Here is a 25241-nt window from a genome sequence, read left to right as displayed (position 1 = left end):
TGAAAAACTGGGTATGCTGCTGCACAGAAGGACCACTGTGAATCTGGGACCAGCCTGGACTGTAGCATAAGACCTGCCTCAAACAAACAAAACAAAAACCCCACAAAAATGACAAAATAAAAACCCCAAAGTACTTGAAACACATAAGTGCTCTATGAGTTCTGGGGGTACTGTCCTCCCATTCTGACTTGAGTCCTGTAGCACCCAGCTTTTCTATTTTTGGAAATGTTTGAGTCTACAGAAAACGTAAGTCTATGAGAAACATGGGTTGAGGGCACAGTTCAATGCTAGAGCGAGTACTTAGCTTGCATAAGGCTCGGGTTCAATCCTAGCTCCCAAAGCAACAAGACAAAATGAAATCCAGCAGACACCTGCATGCCTGTCTGTAGTTTGTTTTCCATCATTAAGCTAAACGCCATGACCTAAAGGCTTTGTTTCCACTTGTGGTTCATCACTGAGGAAAGCTAAGGGAGCGACTGTAGCAGAGGCAGTGGAGGAACCCTGCCTGCTGGATTGCTCGGCCTGCTTTCTTTTTCTTTTTCCTTTCTTTTTTTGGTTTTTAGAGACAGGGTTTCTCTCTGTAACAGTCCAAATTCACAGAGCTCTGCCTGCCTCTGCCTCCCGAGTGTCAGATTAAAGACTTGCAAACCCTGTCTCGAAAAAAACCAAAAAAAAAAAAAAAAAAAAAAAAAGACTTGCACCACAGCCGGGTGGTGGTGGTGCACGCCTTTAATCCCAGCACTTGGGAGGCAGAGGCAGGCGGATCTCTGTGAGTTCGAGACCAGCCTGGTCTACAAGAGCTAGTTCCAGGACAGGCTCCAAAACCACAGAGAAACCCTGTCTCGAAAAACCAAAAAAAAAAAAAAAAAAAAAGACTTGCACTACCGCCTGGCAATAATTATTTCTTCTAATGGACTTTTGTTATATTTAAAAATTATTATTAGTACCATTTTGATTAAAATTATTATTATTACGATTATTAGTTTTAAGATAGGGATTCCATATGTAGCCCTGGCTGACCTGGAGTTCTCTTGAGATCTCCCTGTCTCTTGCTTCCCGAGTGCTGGGGTTAAGGGTGTGCACCACCATGCCAGCGTTGGACTTGGCTGCTATGTGAACAGACTCCAGAAATGAAGGGTGGAAGTGAAGCAGGGACTGCCACAGGGCAGGTGAGAGATCCTGAGGTGACAGCAGAGCAAGGATAGAATTAATTGTATTCACATTGAAGACATTTTATATGGATTGTCTCCCAAGACAATGTCTATCTATCTCACTAACCCAACTCCAAATTCCTTTCCAAATTCTTTTTATATAAAAGCTCTCCTCAAGCCAGGCATGGTGGCATAAGCCTATAAGGCAGGTTGATCTCTGAGTTGGAGGCTAGCTTGGTCTATAGAGCGAGTTCCAGGACAGCCAGAGGTATGCAGAGAGAAACTGTCTTAAAATCTAAAAAGAAGGAAAGAAAGAAAATAAGACTACAACTTGTTGCTCTGACTTTTATTTATTTATTTTGGTTAGGCATCTTTTTATTTTCTTAGTCCAGGTAGACTGTAAACCTGTTTGGGAAGTTGACCTTGTATTTTTGTTTCTCGTGCCTCCAGTTCCCGAGGCGTAGGTCACACAGACTGGTTCTATTGAATGCTTCACATTTTGAATTTGTCTTTTTTTTTCTTGTTAGATTCAGGTCCCAAAACACTGAGTGAGCCTTCTGCTCTGCCTCGCATCCTACCGGGAGACATGTGATGACAGTTTGTGCCACTCCCGGTGACTCTAAGTTCAAGCCGCCCTTGGTTAAGGTAGAGTCTCCCAGTTCTTCCCACTCTAACATAAGTTGTTCTCTGGTGTAAATCATGATACTTGAGAGACCACAGCGGGGGACTGAACACCTAGTGACCCAAAACCCTTTCAGCCAGTGACATAGCAGGGCGTCTGAAAAGTAAGGACGACGCCCCCTCAGCTGCTTGTCTTGAGGACCGGTGCTTGGCGCACAATGAACACTCATAGATGTCAGGAATTCCAGAATGGAGACAAGAGAGAAAACTAATGCAGACGCTCGAGGTCCTTGGAGGGCTGGAGGCACCCAGACCACCTGACCACGCCCCTACCGCGCGCACGGCCCCCTGGGACCCGTAGTGCTGGGCGTGGCCACAGGACTACAAATCCCGGCGGCCCCCGCGCCGCGGGTTCAGCCGCGGCCGCCTCAGCTCCTCAGATCGCCGTCGGCGGCCTCGGCGGAGTCGGTGTCGGCGGCCGGGGTTGAGCTGTGAGTTTCCTATCGAGAGCTGCGCTGGAGGAAGATGGCGGCGAGCGGTGAGTGGAGAGAAAGGCGGCGGCAGGCAGCGGGCGAGGCCGGCGGCATGGTCCCGGGCGGGGGTCTCGGGGGGGTCCCCGGCAACGCGCGGCGCAGGCGACAAGGATCGGGCGGGCGGTGATGGGCTCCGGGGCCCGCGCAGGGTCGCGAGGAGTTCGCGGCCGCGGCCTCTGCTGCTTGAGCTCCCCCCCGCCGAGTCCCAGGTCGGAGAAGCGCAGCGCAGCCTTCTCTTCCCGCCGGCGCCGCCCGGCGGGGCGGACTCGGACTCAGCGGGCAGAGGCTGCAGCTCCGCTGCGAGCGGGCGCGGCGGACGCGGAGTCTGCGGTGCGCGCGGGCTGAGTGCGGGGTGTGTGGGTGGTGAGAGCAGGGTCTGGGGTGTGTGTGTGTGTGAGATGGATGTGGGGTCTGCGCGATGTGCCAGGTATGTGGTGTGGATCCGGAGTCTACGAGGTGTGTGTGGTGGATGCAGGGTGAGCGTGGGGTCTGCAGGGTGGATGCAGGGCGTGTAAGATGTGTGCGGTGTTCGAGGTGTGTGGTGGTGTGTGCAGGGTGAGTGGAGGTGTGAGGGATGAGTGCAGGGTCTGCGGTCTGTGTGTGGCGAGTACGGGGTGGATGCGGGGTCCGCGATGTGTGTGAGGAGTTGGAGGTGTGTAGCGTGGGTTCGGGGGATGAGTGCGGGATCTGCCCTCTGTGCGCGTGGATACCGGCTCTGCCGTTTAGTGTCACCTATCAACGCGATTACTTTCACCTTCCTAAATTCCCAGTCTTTATTCGTTCATTGATTCTGTTCGCAATAGTTTAAATGAACCGAGCCTTACAGCCTGTGTGAAGTGGGAGGCAATGCTACTTCGTAGGCAGTTTGAGGGCGCCCAGGGTGGAAAAAGTTAACCAGTAGAGCAGTTGGGAGAGGCCAGATCATCTCAGGCCCACGGAACAGGAGCCCAGGACTCCATACTGTATGACACGGAAGGTTGGAGACTGTCTTGAAGCCGAGTAACTTTTCTCCCCCTCCCAAATGCGAAGACTTCCTTTTTTTTTTTTTTTTTTTTTTTTTGCAGTTTCTGAGTAGCGCTTCAAAGCCAACTTGTTTTTGTAATTAAGCTTGTGCGGTAAAAGACCAGGAAGGCGAGTCTCTAGTCTGCTGCAGGCTAAGTGGACTGAATGAGATGAGAGCGCTCGTGTCAGGGTTGCCCGAGATTTAAACGCCAGCTCTCGTCGGATCGGCTGGCCGATCTGTGCTGCACGAAAGCCTCAGGATTTGTTTCCGCAGGTTGTTGCGCAGACGAGATGCCAGGGGAGGAGTGTGGATTTCAGATCTTCAGCAAATATGCTGTGGAGATGGCTATGTAAACCTCCGAATTCGTGAACCGTTTGCTCTTTTGAAAAATCAAATGGCTATCTGTTTATTTAGAATAGGTTTTACCATATATGACACCTAACTGAGAAGAACAAAAATACTCTATGAAGCAATGACTGCTAGCATTTCATGGGTTATGTTTGGCTTTGGGACTAAAGACCAGCACGTATATACAGAAAGAAGGAACAGAGAGAAATGGGGTGGGAACAATGTTTTCTTTTTGCTATCTTTACACCTGGAGGAGCTGGAGGGATGGCTCAGTGGTTAAGACCACAGGCTGCTTGCTCTTCCAGAGGACCCGGAATTGATTCCCAGCATCCAGCAACTGTCTCTAACTCCAGTTCCAGGAGTCGCCCTCTTCTGGCCTCTGTGAACACCAGACATCCACCTTGTGCTTGGACATACATTTAAAAAAAAAAAATCTTGATAGCTGTTAGAAAGGCTCTTTTGAATTGAGTGCTTCTGTTGCTTGGGGTAAAACCCTTAAAGAAATAATAGCTTGTAGGATGAAGAACCCTGAGGGTCCATTGTAAGATGAAGCCTCTGTTTGTAACATGTAAAATGAAACACAGTAAGTAGCTCCTGTGTCGCTGGAGGTTGCTTCAGATTCTGAACTTAAATGAACAGTAATCTAAAGTGCCTCTGATCCTAAATTATATGTTGATAGAAAGGACTTAATTGTCCAATCAACATTAGAAAACAAAAAGGCACATGCCAGCTTTTGGCATATAGAAAAGTACATTTGTAGTTGGGAATTGTGGACTTGGTGAGAGGCTGTAATTTTAAACAGTTTCTACCAGAAAGCATCCCTTAACCAAAGAGGTCTTCAGAACACAGACGTCAGCATGTGATCAACAAGATTGTCTTTTTTAAAAATTGTTTTATGCGTGTTATTTTGCTTGCATGTATATCTGTGCACCATGTGCGTGCTTATTGCCTGAAAAGATCAGAAGAGGGTGTCAGTTCCCTGGAAATGGATTTAAAGATGTTTGTGAGCTGGGTGTGGTGGCTTACTCCTTTAATCCAAGCACTCGGGAGGCAGAGGCTGGTGGATCTTGAGTTTGATTGAGGTCAGCCTGATCTGCAGAGTGAGTTCCAGGACAGTCAGGGCTACACAGACACTGTCTTAATAAATAAAAGTCAAAACAAAATAAACAAAAATGTTGTGAGCCATCCTGAGGATGTTGGGAATCAAACCTGGGTGCTCTGTAGGAATAGCCAGAGTGCTCTTAACCACTGAACCATCTCTCCAACCCCCCAAATTGATATATATATATATATATGTGTGTGTGTGTGTGTGTGTGTGTTATGTCTGCATGTGTTGGTATACCACATCTGTGCCTGGCGTCTTCGGAGGCCAGAAGAAGATGTGAGATCAGAAGAGAGCATTAGCTTTCTTGGAACGGGAGTTTTTTTTTTTTTTTTAATATTTATTTATTATGGATACAATATTCTGTTTGCATATATGCTTACAGGCTAGAAGAGGACACCAGACCTCATTACAGATGGTTGTGAGCCACCATGTGGTTGCTGGGAATTGAACTCGGGTCCTTTGGAAGAGCACGCAATGCTCTTAACCGCTGAGCCATCTCTCCAGCCCCCGGAACTGGAGTTTCTAATGGTGAACTGTAGATGCTAGAGTGTGAACCCTGATCCTCTGTAAGTGTAGCAAGTTCTTTTAACCAGTAAGCATCTCTCAGCCCCTATCTTTGGTGTTTTGAGATGGTCTCATTGTTCAGGCTGTTGTGGAACCTGGAGCTTATAGTTCAGGTTGGTTTTGAACTCATCATCTGCCTGCTTCAGCCTCCTAGTGCTGGAATTAGAGATATGAAAGACACATCATTTGGCTAGGATGCTCACTTTTTAACTTTTTTTTTTTTTTTTTTTTTTTTTTTTGATTTTTTTGAGACAGGGTTTCTCTGTAGCTTTTTTGGTTCCTGTCCTGGAACTAGCTCTTGTAGACCAGGCTGGCCTTGATCCGCCTGCCTCTGCCTCCCGAGTGCTGGGATTAAAGGCGTGTGCCACCACGGCCTGGCTAGGATGCTCACTTTTTGTAAATCTCTGCATCATTGAACTCTACCTCCTGCTTTAGCCTCTCAAGTGGGATTATAGGCATGTCCTACTTTGTATTGCTAGAATGGTTTTAAAAATTAGTACTGGGGAGTTAGAGATGGCTGAGTGGTTAAAAGTACTTGCTGCTTTCCCTCCCTCCCTCCCTCCCTCCCTCCCTCCCTCCCTCCCTCCCTCCCTCCCTCCCTCCCTCCCTCCCTCCCTCCCTCCCTCTCTTCCTTCCTTTCTTTCTGAGGGGCAGTTTTCAAGACAAGGTTTTTCTGTAGTGTTGGGAACCTGTCCTGGAACTCTGTAGACCAGGCTGGACTTGAACTTACATAGATGCATCTGCCTCTGCCTCCTGAGTACTGGGATTAAAGGCGTGTGCCACCACTGCTCAGCTTTTGCTGCATTTTTAGAGAACTCAGGTTTGATTCTTGGCTCACAATCTGTTGTAACTTCAACTCCATGGCATCCAGTGCCCTTATCTTTCTTCCCCAGGCTCCTGAACATGGTGCACATACATACACACAGGCAGTCATATACACTCAATAAAATAAATAATATTAAAAGATTACTAACAGTCTGCCAGGAGGTGGTGGTGTATGCTTTTAATCTCAGCACTATGGAGGCAGATCTGAGTTTGAGGCCAGCCTGGTCTACCAAAGCCAGTTGCAGTACAGTCAGGGTTACACAGAGAAACCACCTCGAAAAAAACAGCAACAAAATTTACTAACAGTTCATTAAAATAATTGAACAGGGGACTGAGAGGTGGCTTAGTGGTTAAGAGAATTTATTGCTTTTCCAGAGTTCCTAGCACCCACGTGACAACTCAAGGTCAGGGGATCTAGTGCTCCCTTCTGGCCTCCATAGTGTTTTGCCTGCATGTGGTGCACATAAACACACATTAGGAAAACTTAGAAAAAACCCAGAATGATAGTAGAGCTATGTCATTATGGATTGTATTAAATTATTTCTGACTTTTTAAAATAAAAACCTAAATGTATTTAATTTTATGTGTATAGGTGTTTCACTTGTATGATACCCCCCCCCCCAACATGCTTTTGTGTGTGTGTGTGTGTGTGTGCGCGTGCATGCTTGGTGCCTGAGGAAACTTTTAATACCCTGGAACTGGAGTTATAGATGGTTGTGAGTTGCCATGTGGTTACTTGGATTGTGAATCTTCTGCAAGGGGCAGCTAGTGCTCTTAACCCCTGAGACAGTTCTCTAGCCCTTTGTCTAAATGTTTTTTTGATTTTCGAGACAGGGTTTCTCTGTGGCTTTTTGGTTCCTGTCCTGGAACTAGCTCTTCTAGACCAGGCCTGCCTCTGTGCTGCATTTTTTTCTAAAACAGGATCTTACTGCATAGTCCTTGCCGTCTGTAACTGACTGTGTAGACCAGGCTGGCATAGACCAGAAGTGCCTCTCCTGCCTCTGCCTCCCAAGAAACGGAGTGAAATAACAATTTATTTTTAAATTGTTTATGTGTATGAATGTGTAATGCAACCACGATGCCTGCTGAGGTCAGAAGAGGGTGTTTGATCTCTGGAACTGCAGTTACATGGTTGTGAACTACCTTGTGGGTGCTGGGAACTGAACCTAGATCTGCAAGAGCAACAAGTGCTCTTAACCACTGAGCCAACTCTCCAACAACTTATTTTTTATGATGCGTGTGTTCGTCCCTGTGGGCTCATGGGTTCATGTGTACCACATGCACGTGCAAGGAAGGCCCATTTTGACCCACTGAAATAAGGTTCCTTTCAGTGTCAGGGACAGTCTACTAAGGGAGAGAGTAGCTTGTAAAATCCAGTCAGTGGGTAAAGGTGCTTGGGCAGCCTGACAACCTGAGTTCGGTCCCTGCATCTCATTGACGGAGCAGACACTTAAAAGTCTGCACCTGCACACACAACATGTCATCATCTAGTCTTTTGTGCCGTGACTGCATGGTTGGTTCTAAAGTATTTTCTATGAAGTTGAAAGCTGCTGTTTGAGAATTTTAAAGTATTTTTTTAGTTTGGGGAATAGAATTGGACGAAACAACAGCAAACCCCAACTGCTGTTGTCCTGTCCCTAATTGGTTGCTGATGTGAGTGGCTTCAGGGTTTCTTTTTGCATTTTGAAACTCTGATTTAATTCTAAGCCAGAGCATGTACTTTTGAAACTTTTAATTTGTTCTAAGTTCAGAATGACTGTTGCCTTCAGTGGCAGTTTGTCCACATAGCAAATTGGATACAGTTTAATACCCCCCTTACTTTGCTAACGCTTCCTGGGATTGGAAAAGCACGAGTTGTTCTTGTTGCCTCCCGTTCATTGAGCCAGGGATTGCTGCCCCAGCCGTGTTTGTGCTGCTGCTGCTGCTGTGTGTGTGTGTGTGTGTGTGTGTATATATATATATATATATATATATATATATATACACAGTGTGGCGTATTCTCTTTGCTGTATTGATGGGCTAGAGCTCTGGGAGCCAAGCATTGGCACTGGAACAGAATGTTCGCTTTTTCTCATAGGAAACTGGAAGGAGTGACTATTTAGATTGCAGGGAGTTTTGAGGTGGGTGCTGCAGTGAAATGTGGCTCCTACTGAGTGCATTCTAGGCTGGGAAGGGGTTGGAAGGGATATTCAGCTGTTAGTGTGGAAGAGGGGCCCCAGGAACCCGAAGCTGATCTTAATGTTTGTTAGGTAAATATATATCCATTGGTGTCTTAGAGGACTCTTGGGGATTCTTTTGGGCTAAGGATACACTTTATCCACAGCAAACCAGTTTTCAGTCTCCAACAGATGAGATGACATTGTCTTGATTTAATCACCTTTCCTTTTCCTTCCCCTGTTGGAAAGTTGTTAAAGGAATAGGAAAGTGACCAGAAGATGCTCAGCGGGAGTGAGGCCAGTTCACACACACTGGGTAATCTTCTTAGCCTGCCAATGCAGATGCCGATTTGTCGTCAGCGCTCATTTAGCTTGGTAGGAGTTGCTGTCTAGGTCAGTTTGTAAGTGGGGCAGTAATAAAGGCATATTTAACTAGCTATACCATGGTCATGTAGGGTAGAGGCAGGCGCAGGAGTCTCACCTGACTGACAGCATATCTTGAAATGTTCTCAGAACAAGTGAGCTAGGGCCTCCCTCCAAATTTGTTAGGAGCGTCTTGTCCTGTTTTTTTTCCCTCCGCTAATGTTTGTGTTGATGGGCTCAAGAGGTGTGGTTTCTGGTGAACTATTCTATACTGCTGCTCTGTTTAATGGGCTGACCTCCTCAGTTAGAGCTGTGGGAGGGCTAAAGCTGAGCTGATTCTCCGTTACCCGCAGAATGCCAGGAAGGGAGTCCTGGCCTGGACTTACAGCTTACTACACCGGAGTAGTGGGCGGATGATGGATGGGAAGCCTGGTGACTGTCTGAGACAGGGTTTCTCTGTACTCCTGGCTGTCCTGGAGTGCACTTTGTAGACCAGGCTGACCTTGTACTCAGATCTGCCTAGCTCTGCCTCCTGAGTGTTGGTATCAAAGGCATGTGCCACCACCTGGTGGTTGGTTGAATGGTAATTGTGTAGGTTGAATCTCATTGCCCTGAACTCTAGGGGACGAGTTACATTATTTTGTTGTACTAGAGTAAGGGTTTATTAAATATTGTTAAGTTGGATCTTTTGTTTTGCTAGAAGTAAAAGATCTTGGAAAAGTTTCTGTTTATTGTACCATTTGACAAGTTGTTACTCATGAACCTTTCATTTTTAAAGTTTTTAGACTAGGGCAAAGGACCGATGGCCTGCTGGGAAATAATTAACCACTTGTGTGTGAGTCTCTTCTCTGGGCTAGCTCAGCAACCTAATAAGAGTTTACCGAGCATTCCACATTCAGATTGGGATCTGAGGAGGGACGCTCTGGCTGTCCAGTGAAGCCGGTAATCTAGTCTGTTCTCACAGTTTAAGATGTGTAAATGTGCTTCATTCTGGTGTCACATGTCTGTAAAAAGGGACCTTGCCCAGCAGTGGTGGTGTACACTTTTAATCCCAGGGAAGAGGCCAACCTGGTAAACGGAGTGAGTTCCAGGATAGTCAGAGCTCTACAGGGAAACTTTGTCTCGAAAAACTAAAAACCAAACCAAACAAACAAAAAACCATCTTGGACCCTTGCATAATTTGAGACACTTAGGTCTCAATAGGGTAGGTCCCTCCTCCCCCACTTTAATTGATGGTGATATTGACAATTTCGATGTAAATTTCTTATTTTTCAGAAACAGGCTTCGTATATTCATGAAAAAGAGTCTAACCTGTGCATAGGCAGAACGATATTTCCCTCTAGTTCCTCCAGTTATGTGCATTTTACTGGCTTTTTTTTTTTTTTTTTTTTTAACCAAACTTAAGCTATTTGTAGCTTAGCTCACCTACCAAGGCAGGCAACTTTCAGTTTGTTTAGAGTTTTGATTGGTGCAGCAAGACATTTTTGAAACCATTCTTTTCAGTAGATGGTCCATGAAGGAGGGGAATCTGAAAGAGGGAATTTCAAAGCAACCCAAGCAGTGTTTGAAAGCCCTCTGGTCTTGAGAATAATGACTGGCGGGCAGGCAGGAAGCCTGCAGCTGTGTTGTGGCATTGTTCTTCCATCTCTGGCATCTGAGACCTTCAGTACAATAGAGGAGAAAGCCTGGGGAGGGAAAGGCATCCCTAGGAAAAGGGGGTGCTTTCAGGGTGAATACTGTTTAACTGAAATCCAAGACGAAATTATTTCCCTTAAGAGCATTTCTTTGTCATAATCTGTCCCAAACTGACATTTTTATAATGAACGTTAACTGCTATTGGAAGAGCAGCAGGATCCTTTACTGTTTCGAAACAACTGAAAGAAAAGATATATGTCAGAAAGGCTGGAAGTGTTTTCCCTCTTCTGCAGTCTGGGCAGTATCGCTTGCTAACTCTGAGGAGACTTCTGGTGTCCAAGAGTTCAATACTTTGTATGCTCTGGGTGTGTCTTCCTCTAGGGTTGTTTTTATTTTTGAGATTTGGTCTTCTGTGTAGATAATACAGTTTGAAATTTAAATCCCATACCTGAGCCTCCCCTGTGACATGGCATAGAACACCCTGCCAGGCTCCCTGTTTTTTTAATATTTGATGCAGGGTCTTGCTAAGGCCTGGCACTTTCTATATAGAATAGCTTGACTTTGATCTTGTGATCCTCTTGCCTCTGCCTCCCAAATGCACACTACCAGCTTCTTTCAGCTTCGGTTCTTCCTCTCAGAGGATGTAAACAGAACTGACATATTATGATTTTCAACAGCTCATAGACTTTACATGGTGTGTGTTGTCCAGTGGGGGACATGGGGATGTGAGATGAGGGGAGGAGACAGGTTAACACCAGTTGTCACTAGTGAGAAACAATTACTGAATTTAAGTTGCCTGTGAAGAAGCCTAGGTACTTGATTCTGTGTCCTGATTAAAATTTGGTGATTTGGTGTGGACCTGAGCTCTATTCTCAGCACCTGCCAGTGCTCTTAACATTTGGGCATCTCTCCAGCCCATAGAGGCACACACTTTGTTGTATGTTTTATACAAAGTTTATTGGAGTCTATGGCCTATCTTAGAAAATAACTTTTTGGAAGGTCTAAAATTCTTAGTGTTAAAAGGAGGTTAGTGTTTAAATTTACACACACATGCCACACACACTCATGTGCGTGTGATATTTTGAGACAGTCTTTCTGTAGAATAGTCCTGGCTGCAGTGGAACTTCTCAAGTGGACTAAACTGGTCTTGAACTGGAGATCCCCATGGTTCAGACTCCTGTGTGCTGACATACCTGACCCTGTGTAGATCTCCTTTCGGGTATGCTTCTGTGTTTGTTCTGTCCTAGCACGTCTCATCCCAGCCCTGCACAGTGTAAACTTCTCATGGCTTCAATTCAGAAAATCTAAACCTTCCTTTAATCTTTTGATGTGTGTGTTTTTTTTAATTCTTTGCAGTTCGTACAATTTTTTTTTTTATTTTTAGTTCGTACAATTTTTAGAATGGGGATGGATGGCATGTAGCATAATTGGTGTTGTGTTTGCCCAGTGTACCCAAGTTCACTGAGTTCAGGCCACACAGCCAGATTGTAGTGGTATTGCAAAAATTCCAGTGTTTGGGAGGTGGAGGCAAGAGCAGCAGGAACTGAAGGTCGTCCTTGGCTACATAGTTTTTGGTAGCCTGGGCTACGTGAACAGACAAAGGTGTGTGAGATACTGTAACTTCCCTAATATTAACTTTGTATGTGTGAATGTGTGTGTGTATGTGTGCGTATAACACAGTCACTCATTTAATGTTTATGATGCTGAGAATTGAATACAGGACCTCAAAACATGCCAGACAATTACTCTACGATTGAGTTGCACACCAGCTTCCAAGTTCCTTTTTTAAAGATTTTTTTTTGTTTGTTTTTGTTTTGTTTTGTTTTTGTTTTTAAGACAGGGTCTCAATGTCTCAATATGTTCAATATATAGAACTGGTTGGCCTGGAATTTACTCATGAAGACCAGATTGGTCTTGAATTTTTTTGAGGCAGGGTTTCCTCTGTGTAGCCTTGGCTGTCCTGGAACTTGCTCTGTAGAAGGGGTTAGCCTCGAACTCAGAGATCCCCCTGCCCCCCTGCCTGTCTCCCCTGTGCCAGGATTAAAGGCATGCGCTCACACCCAGCTCTAAGAATTTTACAAGTTGAAAACAGCTGGGTGGGATCTTGCCTGAGGTCTCCACTCCCTTTATTTAATTTCTTTCTTTCTTTTTTTTTTTTTTTTTTTTTGGTTTTTCGAGACAGGGTTTCTCTGTGGTTTTGGAACCTGTCCTGGAACTAGCTCTTGTAGACCAGGCTGGTCTCGAACTCACAGAGATCCGCTTGCCTCTGCCTCCCGAGTGCTGGGATTAAAGGCGTGCGCCACCACCGCCCGGCTTTTAATATAAGATTTACCTCCATTCCACTTCCTGGTGCTCTTTTTCTCTCAAAATTTACATTTTGTAATTTACTCTGCTTAGCTTGCTTCTATTCATGATGAATCTTTATTAGAGTTACCACCAATAACCACACAACAGAGTCTGGACTAGGCTGTTTTGAGATTTCTTCTACCAACAGAAATAAATCCAAAACTCTTTAGTCTCAGGCAGGCTTTTAGGACAAGGACAAAAGGCAGCCACTCTCATCACCTAAATATCACAACAATGATCTCTAGTTAGCATACTAAAATTCTTCTCCTCTGGAATCTCTTGAGTGAGCCCCTGATAGTTCAAATAACTCCTAGCACCTCTGTCTTCCTTGCTCCTACTAGTATGGCCTATTAAGTAGTGCTTAAAGCATTCCTCTGCTTTCCTAAACCCAAACTGCAAAAGTTCAAATTCCTCAACAAAACAAAACAAAGAACTTGGTTATGCCTGTCAGCAATGCACCAGTCTGGGTACCAACTTCTGTCTTAGTTTGGGCTTCTATTGCTGTGAAGAAACACCACAACCATGGCAACTCTTATAAAGAAAACATTTAATTGAGAGGGCTCACTTAGAGTTTCAGAGGTTCAGTCCATTATCATCACGACAGGGAGCATGGCAGCATGCAGGTAGACATGGTACTAGAGGAGTAGCTGAGAGTCCTGCAGGCAACAGGAAATCGACTGAGACACTGAGTAGTAAGTATCCTGAGCATAGGAAACCTTAAAGCCTGCCCCCACAGTGACATGCTTCCTCCATCAAGGCCATACCCATTCCAACAAAGCCACACAACTCCTAATAGTGCCATTTCCTATGAGATTATGGGGGCAGATTACATTAAAACTACTACACCTGGCTTATTTAATAAAACTCGAGTTTCAAGTAACTTGTTGCTAATGTATAAAAATACAATGAATTTCTTTTTATGTGTATTTATCAAATACTTCATGATCTTATTAAACTCATTCATCCTAGTTGCTTTACCTAGTTCCCTCAGGATCGTGTACTCTTATTTCTCATCAGCCCTCCCAACCTTGTTGTGCCTTTCAAATTGGACTAGGTCTTTACTGTCTAACTAGACTGGCTTTGCCTTCCAGATCCTCCTGCTTCGTTCTCCCAGTGCTTGGAATACAGGTGATTGCTTTCTCTCAGTACAGCTTTGGCCCTTCAGAGTTTCTCTTTTTTGTGGTGGGGGTGCTGGTGGTAATTGAATACAGGATGCCATGTAGACAAGTGCTTGGCTCCAAATAGCATTCTTAGCTGAAGTTGTACCAGCCTACTTAGATTAGCCCAGCTCTGTGAGATTCAGACTGTTGCATAGACCAGTTCTTTGTTGCCAAGTATTCTGTGTATATGGCATTACCCTTTTACCATTCAACCACCATTTTATTGTATCCAACAATTGGCTGTTACGAGTAATGCTACTGTAACCATTTGAATACAAGTTTGAGTGAGAACGTAAAATAAGATTTCATTTTTTGGGATGTAGGATTATTGATCTTATGGCAAATGTATGTTTAGCTATATAAGAAACTATGGAATTGTTTACAGCAGTGACTATGCCATTGTATAGCCTTTTCCAGTCTCACATCCTCACCAGCTCTTGATATTAATATTTGTCTAAGCCGTAGCATTCTGGTGGATGTGTAGTGAGAATCTCATTGCAGTTTGAATTTAAAATTCCTTTTACCTTCAGTGAAATTCTGTTTAAAGTTTTTTTCTCCTTCCCTCCACTTTTCCTCCTCTTTGTCTTTGTATGTGTGCAAACACACACATAACAAGCACACACACACACACATACGGGTAGGTACACATGCTTGTGCATGTGTGTGGAGGCCAGAGTTTAACCTTGGGTGTTGTTCCTTAGCAGCCATCCATATGTTTTTTTTTTTTTTTCGAGACAGGTTTCTCTGTGGCTTTGGAGCCTGTTCTGGAACTAGCTCTTGTAGACCAGGCTGGTCTCGAACTCACAGAGATTCACCTGCCTCTGCCTCCCAAGTGCTGGGATTAAAGGCATGCGCCACCACCGCCCGGCTCATCCATGTGGTTTATTCATTTATTTAATTTTTTATGTGTGTGGATGTTTTGCCCACATGTGTGTCTGTGCACCATGTGTGCGCGGTGCCAGCAGAGGCTTGAAGAAACCAGGGCAAATTCCCTGGAACTGGAGTTACAGATAGTTGTGAGCCACCATGTGGATTCTGGGAAACAAACCCAGGTCCTCTGCAAGAACAACAGATGCTCTTAACCCCTGAGCCACTATCTAGCCCTTCATTCCTTACTATTTTATTATTGCCAAATAACTTTCATTTTCTCAGTATATTTTATGCCCATTTACAGGTAAATAAAAGCTGCAGTTTTAGGTGGTGGAAGGGAATACTTTCTGATAATATACCTGGATCTGTGAAATTAACAGCAGAATATCTAAGAAATTAGAGTTAGTACTTCAGTTTACATCTTGAAGTAGCCTGTGTTGTCACACCTCTTCCCCCAGCCCAGATTAGGTAGATCAGAACTGAACAGAGATTGACCAATAAGACAGACTCTGGGCCTGGCTGAAGGTTACATGGCAATGAAAAATTAACTGACTAGACATTGGGATTAAGAATGTTTTGTGAAGTACTGCAGAGATGATTCAAAGGTTAAGAATAATTGCTGCATTTACTGGGGATCGAGTTTGGCTCCCAGCATCCATATTGCCTATAACTCTATCCAGCCAAAGGGGATATGGTATCTTCTTTTGGCCTCCTCAGGCATCTGCATGAATGTGTGCATAATTATACACAAATATAAAATAAAAAATAAAACTTAAGGGGTTGGATTGATGGCTTAACAGTTACAAGCACTTACAGGAGACAGTTTCTATGTGTAACAGCCCTGACTGTCCTGGAACTTGCTCTGTATTCCGTGCTGGCCTAGAACTCAGAGATCTACCTGCCTCTGCCTCCTGAGTGCTAGGATTAAAGACCTGCAGCACAAGGTCTATCTAAAGCACTTATTCTTTTTTTTTTTAAAAAATATTTATTTAGGCTGGGCGGTGGTGGTGCACGCCTTTAATCCCAGTACTCGGGAGGCAAAGGCAGGCGGATCTCTGTGAGTTCGAGGCCAGCCTGGACTACAAGAGCTAGTTCCAGGAGAGGAACCAAAAACTACGGAGAAACCCTGTCTCAAAAAATCCAAAAAAAAAAAAAAAATTTATTTATTAAGCATACAATGATGTACCGCTGGCAAGGAAGGCACCAGGTCTCATTACAGATGGTTGTGAACCACCGTGTGGTTGCTGGGAATTGAACTCAGGACCTCTGGAAGAGCAGCCAGTGCTCTTACCCTCTGAGCCATCTCTCCAGCCCAGCACTTATTCTTGTAGAGACCCTGATTTCAATTCCCAGCACCCACATCTGTAACAGATCCTCTGCAGGCACTAGGCATTCATATAGTGCACAGACATACATGGGAGGAAAGTGTTCATACACATAGAACAGATCCAGCCTTCCATCTTTCCATAGGAGTGCTGGATCACATATATTCCAGTCACACAGTTGGTTTCTACATGATTCTCAGGATTTGAACTCAGGTCCTCATACTTGTATGGCAGATGCTTTTTCCTGTTTACCCATCTTAAGACCATGTGAGATCTTAAGCTTAAATTATTTTTTACTGTTATTTGACTGTTAAAAATAATTTTTTATTTTTTCGAATGGTCTGGAACTTAATCTTTTTATCCCTTTAATAAAATGAATCAGTGAGTCTTTGGCTCAGGAAGTGGTCCAGTTAGAGTGTTTGCCTAGCTAGCAGGAAGCCCTGAGACTGATCTCAGCACTGTATAGACAGGGTTTGGTGGTACAGATTTTAATCCCAGCACTCTGGGAGGTGTAGTTAGGAGGGTCAGAAGTTCAAGGTCATCCTTGAGAGAATGAGAATTTGAGACCACCCTGGTCTATATGAGCGACTGTTTGAAAAGGGGGAAAATGGTTTTTGTCTGTTTGCTCACTTAATATAAATTAAACTATAAAGCATTACTTATGTTCTAGTGTGATCTCAATGAAAAGTGCTGAAAACCTATCTAAAAACACTGACCAGTGAGGCCCTGGGCCTGCCTCTGCCACAGCAACACTGTGTCTTGTTGTATTGTGAATGTTTTTTTTTTTTTTTGGATTTTTCGAGACAGGGTTTCTCCGTAGCTTTTGGGGCTTGTCCTGGAACTAGCTCTTGTAGACCAGGCTGGCCTCGAACTCACAGAGATCCGCCTGCCTCTGCCTCCCGAGTGCTGTATTGTGAATGTTGTATTGTTCCCTTAAATTAAGGTGATGCTAGACACCTGTAATCCCAGCACTCAGGTGGATCTCTGTGAATTCTAAGCCAGCCTAGTCTACAGAGTAAATTCCAGGACAGTCAGGACTACACAAGAATCCTACAGGGGAGAGGGGGAGGAGGAGGGTGAGGGTACCAAACCTCCTCAAATATTTACCAGTTATTTGAAATGTGTCTCATGTAACATACCCTGGCCTTGAACTCTTAGTAGTCTTCCTGCTTCCTCCCAAGTTCAGGATTACAGGGATGTGTGGTGCTAGGGAGCAAACCCAAGGTCATGCTTGTATAGCAGTCTGCCAAGTGAACTGCATACCCAACTGCATTATTTTCCTTTTAATACTGGAAACTGTCTCCCACTTCAATTTGACACATGCCGAGGCAGTTCCTCTACCACTGAAGTATACACCAGCCTTCCTGCTCTGATGGATTTTGCTGTCTATGCTGGTCCTGATGTTGTCGCCCAAGTGAGCCTCTGGAGCATCTGACTGCAGGTGCTCACCACCATGTTTGTCTTGTCTCATGGTTTCTGGCTTCTGTTGGTTTAGGTCAGCTCGCAACATCATATGCTAATGAGAAAGCCAGCATCTCTACATGTTTGTAGTGCTGATGTTTATCAGCATCTTAGCATGCTTGTAGCGCTGTAGTGTTTATATTAAGATCTTGTATCCTTAAGCTTCCTGCCTGTCTCACTGGATGTTGCTCATCTCCCAAGGTGGTGGGGACCCCAGTTTATTTACTATTGTCTTCACTTAGTTTAAAGATTTGGATTTTAATTCTTTTCCATCTGAATCATTTTATACTGGAATTCTGGAACATTTTTCAATTTGCATTTAAAAAGGATAGTTAAAAAAACAGTGGAAATTTCCAGTTTTGAAAAAAATTCAGTTGGTCTAATAACTGCTTTGCAGGGACAAAGAAATATGAAAAGGAATCGCAGACGTTCTGGATGTCAGCCTGTGAAATTTTCCACTATTCCCCATAATAACATGCAGGCATGCTTATATTCCTGATTCAGTGTGACTGCAGTTGCCTGACTGGAATTTGAAGCTCTTGTCAGTGACAAAGTGGCATCTGCCACTTGCATGGGTAGTTTGAAGCTGCAGTCTAGGAACTGCTTGCTGTAGGGCTACAGGGAAGGCTCATTGTAAATGCTTGAGCTTGGAAATTATTTATCTGTCTCATTCCAAATGATTTTGATTTTGATTATAGTGGATTTTTTTTTTATTAAAGTCCCTAGTCCCCCTTCTCAGTTTTCTTTTCTTTTTCTTTTTTTTAAAGATTTATTTATTTATACAGTATCCTGCCTGTAGGCCAGAAGAGGGCACCCAATCTCATTATAGGTGGTTGTGAGCCACCACGTGGTTGCTGGGAATTGAACTCAGGATCTCTGGAAGATTCCAAAACCACAGAGAAACCCTGTCTCGAAAAACAAACAAAAAGGATCTCTGGAAGAGCAGTCAGTGCTCTTTAACCGCTGAGGCCATCTCTCCAGTCCCCGATTATAGTGGATCTATAGTGCATCTGATAACATTCTTTAATGCAGTTTCTAGGGTTTTATTTTGTATAGAATGCTCAGAGGTAAAATAAAGATTTGGATAAATAAAGTTTTCATTTGGTGCGATTCAGGAGCTAGTTATTAACTTGTTTAGGTTACTGCTAGTGTGGGTTTCTTTTTTTTTTTTTTTTTTTTTTGGTTTTTCGAGACAGGGTTTCTCTGTAGCTTTGGTGCCCGTCCCGGAACTAGCTCTTGTAGACCAGGCTGGCCTCGAACTCCCAGAGATCCGCCTGCCTCTGCCTCCCAAGTGCTGGGATTAAAGGCGTGCGCCACCACCGCCCGGCTAGTGTGGGTTTCTTGACGAGATTAACCATTCTTCAGATTCAGGAGACCAGAGTATCCCATTTGCCCAGGTTGCTTGGTTCTTTCTGTATGAAATGAATTTGGAAGAGCAGGTCACAGATACATTGTAACCCAAGTCCTGGTAGAGTGGGTTAAGGAACAGGATAGTCAGATCTTTTTATTTTTTTTTTCTGACTGAACATGACTGAACATGAGTCTTTATTGGCCACAGCTACTTGAGGGGGATGAAGCGGGAGGAGTGGGTGGCACCGATGCCAGGCCGGCTGTGCTTCACAGGCTTGTAGGTGATGGAGAACTCGCCCAGGTAGTGGCCGATCATCTCCGGCTTGATCTCCACCTGGTTGAAGGTCTTGCCGTAGTACACGCCCACCATGCTCCCCACCATCTCGGGCAGGCTGATCATGTCCCGCAGGTGGGTCTTCACCACCTCGGGCTTCTCCATGGGCGGTGCCTCCTTCTTGGCCTTCCTTAGACGCTTGAGCAGCGAGTGCTGCTTCCGCCGCAGGCCGCGGTTGAGGCGTCGCCTCTGCCGGGCGCTGTAGAGCTGCATCAGCTGCTCCTAGGACATGTCCAACAGCTGGTCCAGGTCCACGCTGCGGTAGGTGAATTTGCGGAAGGTCCGCTTCTTCTTCTGCTCCACTTCGGCCATCTTGGCGGCGTCTCGGAAAAAGGGGGATAGTCAGATCTTATGAATTAAATTTACTTAATTTTGAGAGATGGTGTCACTATTTTGCCTAGGTTGGCCTGAAGACCAGGGTTCAGAGGAATTTGCTACCCTAGCCTAAGTCACTGGACCACTGGGACTGTTGTTTCACAGGACTGACTTTAAGCTAAATGGTTAAAAATTTCCTTTCCCTTTTTTTGAGACAGAATTTCACTTTCTAGCCGATTTAGAATTTGTTATGTATACCGGCTTGACCTCAGGACTCACAGATCCACCTGCCTCTGCCTAGTGTATTGGGATTAAGGTGGGTGGCCCCAAACTGCTATCTCGAGAACATTGTTTAACAAATCTTTGTTGTATATTTAAAAATGGGGCTGTGAGTGGTGGCTAAAACTTGGGAAGCCGAGGCAGAAGGATTAACATTAGTTTGAGACCAACCTAGTTTACATAGTAAATTCTAGGATAACAAGGGCTACACAAAGACCTCATCGCAACAAAATACAGGATACAAAAACAAGACAACAATTACAAAAACCTGCCCTGCAAACTAAACTTTAAAAACATGTGCTCTTCTCCAGTGAAAAATTTGAGGGTCAGAGTGGGAGCAGATGTGCCTAACACTCTGGAGTCGCTTCCAGCTGAGAAGTAAAGCCATGCTAATACACAAGTGACTTTACTCTGGACTGGAATACAGTGTGCCGGAGCAGGGTGCTACTCCTGTCAGTCATGCGCTCTCCATGTTCAGTCCCATCCTTCCTCTTGGCTTCGGTGGATCTCTGACCTCTTCATACTTCCATTTCAGCTTTCTAAATTTTCAGCTATTTATCTTTTCACCCTAATTCCCTTCTGACTTGCAGCCTTCCAGTCAGTCCCAGCCCTGCCTCTGACTGCTCACTCTTAACTGCCTTACCTTTGAAAGCCCTGCTCCTGGCTGACAACTTTCTTTTTAGTCTGTCCTCAAACTGGCTGATCCCAGTAACCTCCACATACAACCCTTCAACTCACCCCCGCCCCCCTTCGTTGACTCAGGGTAGACTTGAATGTCTGATCCTCTTGCCTCTGCTTCCCTAGGATTTCACAAGCAGTATCTATCACCACACTCCGGCTCAGGACACTAACCTCCCCGCCCTCCAGGGTCCTTAATTAAAAGTTCAAAAACAACAGCAAAAACCAAACCTTGGGTCTGGAAAGATGACTCAGCAGTTAAGAGCACAATGTGCTCTTCTAGAGGACCTGAGTTCAGTTCCTAGTACCCAGTTCCAGAGGCTCCAATGACTCTGGGGGAATCCATAGACGCATACACACATAATTAGAAAAAAAAATTGAAGCAGGGTCTCCTTATGTAGCCCTGCAGCCTATACTAGCATGGAACTCACATCAAACTAATGTTAATGGCCCTTCCTCAGCTTCCCAGTTGCTGATATTGTAGGTTTGAGCCATTACACCTGGCTCCTTTTTTTTTTTGCTTCCTGGTTTTTTTCCAGATAGCATTTCTTTTTGTAGCTCTAGCTATCCTGGAACTCTTTCTGTAGACCAGGCTGGTCTCAAACTCCCAGAGATATGTCTGCCTTCTGCCTCCTGAGTGCTGGGATCAAAGGTGTGCACCATCACCACACTGGTCTGACTATTTTAAAATATATAATACAAAGATTTATTGAATGTTGTTGTCTAGAAATCAGGGATGTACCAGTGAGGCTTGAAGGACTGACAGAAAAAGCACCATGCAAAGGGCTGAGCATGGGTATGTGTTTGGCATGCTAGGCAAGTGCTCTGCTGTTGAGTTATATCACTAACATTTGAATTTACATTTTAGTTGGATAGTTATGTTGAATTTCACTGAGAAAGTAGCTTGTGAACAAAGAGTTCACAAGAGAGGAAGCCAAGGAGGAAGGATTGGAAAGGGGAAGCATTTTGTGTGAAGGGAGCTACTCAAAAGGCCTTTTGGTGAAAGCATTTTTGTGTTCGGGTAAGTGTAGGGGTTTGAAGTACACGCCTTGGACATACAGGGCCAGCATTCTAGCCCCAGTTAGGTCTCCAGCACTTGATTTTAGACGGTCTTCCATTGTGGCCTCATGGACTTCCTTATGGCCTTCCAGGCTGGCTTCAAACTTATTAGCCTCTTATCTTTGGCTTCCAAGCCTGGTATCTGGCCGGCCGCACCCACCCCGCCCATCCAGCAAGACTTCTGCTTTCATTTTGAACAAAATGGGGAACTCTGCAGATTTTAAATCATGTTTTTAGTTATTTTATGAAAAGACCTTTAATTTTATTTCCCTCTTTAAAGCATTTTTTTTAATTATAAAAGTGATTAACTTATTTTCCCATTGGAAACAGAAACGCACAAAGAAGAAAAATAAGAATTACCAATAACTTCCTGTACAATTAAAATTGTTTTCTGGAGGCTGGAGAGATTACTCAGTGGTTCTGGGCACTCAACTGTAGCAAGGGGAAGTAGTGCACACCTTTAATCCCAGCACACAGGCCGACCTCTGGGATTTTGAGGCTGGCCTGGTTTACAATAGAGAGTTCTAGGACCACTAGGGCTACACAGAAAGACCCTATTTTTTTTTATTATTTTTAAAACATTTACTATTTTGGCAGAGGATTCAGGTTAGGTGCCCATCACCTACATCAGGTGGCTTGCAACTGCCTGTAACTCAGATGAACTAAAGGGTATGGTATGTGATTGTGTGTGTGTGTGTGTGTGTATGCGCGCGTGCGTATTCGTGCACGTGTTCACATATGCATATGCCTGCCATAGCATGTGTGTGGAGGTGAGAGGATAACTTGTGGGAGCCTGTTCTCTACCATACATTCCCGGGATTTAATTCAGGTGCCAGGCTTGCTGACAAACACTTTAATCACCTGGCCATCTCTCTAGGCCAAATGCTTTTTATTTCAATAAAATGTTATTGCTTCCTAGATGTCTGCAGTAGCACAAAGACTTGCTTTTAAATAATGAATGTTGATTTTCTTTTAATTTGGTATATTTACATTTGACTTGATTGAGGAGAGGCCTGTGGTCAGAGAAGAATTTGTTATTCATTACAGACAGTGCAGTACATATTCAAATATCTGTCTGCTTCATGAATATATAATGATAGTATGATTTAATGAAAACATTATTCTTAGGTCTTTACTATTATGGAGGTTAAAGGAATTTTGTGTCTGTTAAATGATGTCAATGGGTTGAGTATTTGTGAGATAAGGTATCTTGTAAGGCTCACCTGAACTCTGGGTCTTCCTGCCTCCACCTCCTGGGTGCTCAGATTATAGGTACATGCCCCCATGCTTAATTGTCTCATTGATGATTGCTTGAGGTGCGGTCTCATGTAATTCTGGCATTAAAGATGTGTGCTACCACCTCCCAGTATTTTGCATATATGTAATATTAAATCATTTGGATTGGAGAGTGGTGGTGAATTGGAGTTTCGCAGTGCTGTGTTCAAGCCTCACTGTCGGGCCTCTACAGGTATAGGTTTTGGAAAATGATTTGGGGACACATTTAAGATGACTTTAAAGATACATAATTTCCTCTGTTTCCTGGGAAAGGTTCTTATTTCATAAATAACATTGTTTTTCTCTTTCAAGTGGATCTCGTGTGAGTTTTGTTTTTAGAAACTAGAGATGCTGCTGCACTGCCCCCTTGATCTGTGAGCACCTGCTCTGGCTGTTTACTTTTTCTAAACCTGTTGCCAAGATTTTCCTCTGATTTGGTTGCTGTGATTTTAACTATATTATTGTTGGGTTTCTTTTTTTTTTTTTAATATTTATTTATTATGTATACAATATTCTGCCTCCATGTATGCCTGAAGGCCAGAAGAGGGCACCAGACCTCTTTACAGATGGTTGTGAGCCACCATGTGGTTGCTGGGAATTGAACTCAGGACCTTTGGAAGAGCAGGCAATGCTCTTAACCGCTGAGCCATCTCTCCAGCCCCTTATTGTTGGGTTTCTTTTTTTTTTTTTTTTTTTAAATTTTTGGTTTTTTCTTTTTTTTTTTTAATATTTATTTATTTATTATGTATACAATATTCTGTCTGTGTGTATGCCTGCAGGCCAGAAGAGGGACCAGACCCCATTACAGATGGTTGTGAGCCACCATGTGGTTGCTGGGAATTGAACTCAGGACCTTTGGAAGAGCAGGCAATGCTCTTAACCTCTGAGCCATCTCTCCAGCCCCTATTGTTGGGTTTCTTACCTTACACTTTTTGGTGAGGGAACTTTTTGTTGCAAGGTCTTTTGTGGCCTGTATCCCCAGCCTAGCATTTTATTTCTGTGTGTCTTTAAAAAAAAAAAAATCATTGTTTTCATTAGTTTTTTCATGACTTTTTGTTGTGTTTTCTAATGTAACTAAATTTTCCTTCTTAAGAAATAAGCAAATAGTTGGTATAGGAGTTCAAATCCCTGTAGTCCTAGAGCTCTGGATGTGGAGGTAGGTCAGGAGTACACATGAGAGCCTGCCTCAATCAATCAATCAATTAATCAATAAAATTAAAAAGACTTATAGGGCTGGAGAGATGACTCAGCAGTTAGAAAACGTTTGTGCTCTTGCTTATAACTGTCTGTAGTTCCAGTTCTGGGGAATCTGAATCCTCTTCTGACCTCTGTGGACCCCGAAATGAATGTGTGTATACATACATACACATGCTACATACTAATACACATCCAGATAAACTGTAGCAGAAATTGCTTCGGTTGAGGAAGGAGAGAACATTTGAGGCAGGCTTGTCTAGGCTAGGATTTAAATATTGTTCTGGGAGATATTTTCAGCTAGTGAGACTATTTTGCTTGAGTGTGTGTGAGTTCGTGTTTGGTCAGTGGAAAATTTGCAAGAGTTGATTCTTTTTTTACCATGTAGGTTTCAGAGATGGAACTCAGGTCAGGCTTGGCAGCTAGTGTCTACCTGCTGAGCCATCTTGCCTACCTCATTTTCTTTTTCTGAGGCACTCCTTTCCCCTGTGGCTGGATGTTACAGGAAATTTCAGATGAAGAAATAGAATAGTGTGTTTTGTGTGTGTGCTTATCAACTCTGGTGTGCATATGCATGAATACACACATGTTCATATATTCACACAGACACGTAAATATTTATGAATAAAAAAAGCTTTATGTATATGATTAATATACATAAATAGAGCAAGTATCAGAGAAGATACACCCTCAGGCAGGGGTGCTTTTGCCTGCATGTATGTATGTGGTCAGAAGAGATCAGAAGAGGGTATTAGGTCCCCTGGAATTGGAGTTAAGGATAGTTTAAGTCACCATGTGGTGCTGGGAATTGGACCTGGATCCTCTACAATAACTGTTGAGCCATCTCTCCAGGTCCTGGTTATCTTTTATCTTCAAACCCTATAGGGTATGTTAAGAAAGTCTCTGGTTAGCTATGGTCTCTTAGGCTGGAACTGTTTCTAGAAATCCAGTGAAGCGCTGTGGCCAATGGGCACCCTATAATACTAACACCCAAGAGCTAGAGGAAGGAAGCTCAGGAGCTTAGGGTCTTCTTCCTCCATAGTAACCTTGAGGCCAGTCTGGATTACCTGATCATGTGTTTCCAAACAAGAAAAATTTCTCAGATGCCCTGAATTTAGATACAGAAAGGCCCTTCGAGTGAGAAGGTAAGATAAGGGAACCCAGTGAGTTAATAATTGTGGTCTGGAACCTTGATTTGAATTCTCCTACAGGGCCCTTTTTGTATATGAGCCATCCATGCTATCAGCTGCTGCCAATGCAGAAGCAGTAGTTGTGAAAGACTACCCTCCCA

The 25241-nt window shown here is 44.0% G+C and overlaps 1 protein-coding gene and 1 pseudogene across 3 annotated transcripts in view; one reads left to right on the top strand and one right to left on the bottom strand.

Moving 5' to 3' along the window:
• Positions 1–2198: 2198 nt before the first annotated feature.
• Positions 2199–25241, top strand: part of Ncoa3 (nuclear receptor coactivator 3) — an 83865-nt gene continuing 60822 nt past the window's right edge. For 2 of the 3 annotated variants that reach the window (XM_057780448.1, XM_057780446.1), the window contains exon 1: positions 2205–2310. In XM_057780448.1, the coding sequence (XP_057636431.1) occupies positions 2298–2310 (13 nt within the window). In that variant the 5' untranslated portion in view covers positions 2205–2297. Of the gene's footprint in view, positions 2311–25241 lie in introns of all 3 variants that reach the window. The other variant, XM_057780447.1, reaches the window with a different exon arrangement.
• LOC130881146 (40S ribosomal protein S15-like) lies at positions 19002–19462 on the bottom strand (annotated as a pseudogene).

This window comes from Chionomys nivalis, chromosome 9 (assembly GCF_950005125.1).
Source record: "Chionomys nivalis chromosome 9, mChiNiv1.1, whole genome shotgun sequence".
NCBI lineage: Eukaryota > Metazoa > Chordata > Mammalia > Rodentia > Cricetidae > Chionomys > Chionomys nivalis.
The sequence above is the reverse complement of the archived record's forward strand: the minus strand, read 5'-3'. Positions and strand labels throughout refer to the sequence as shown.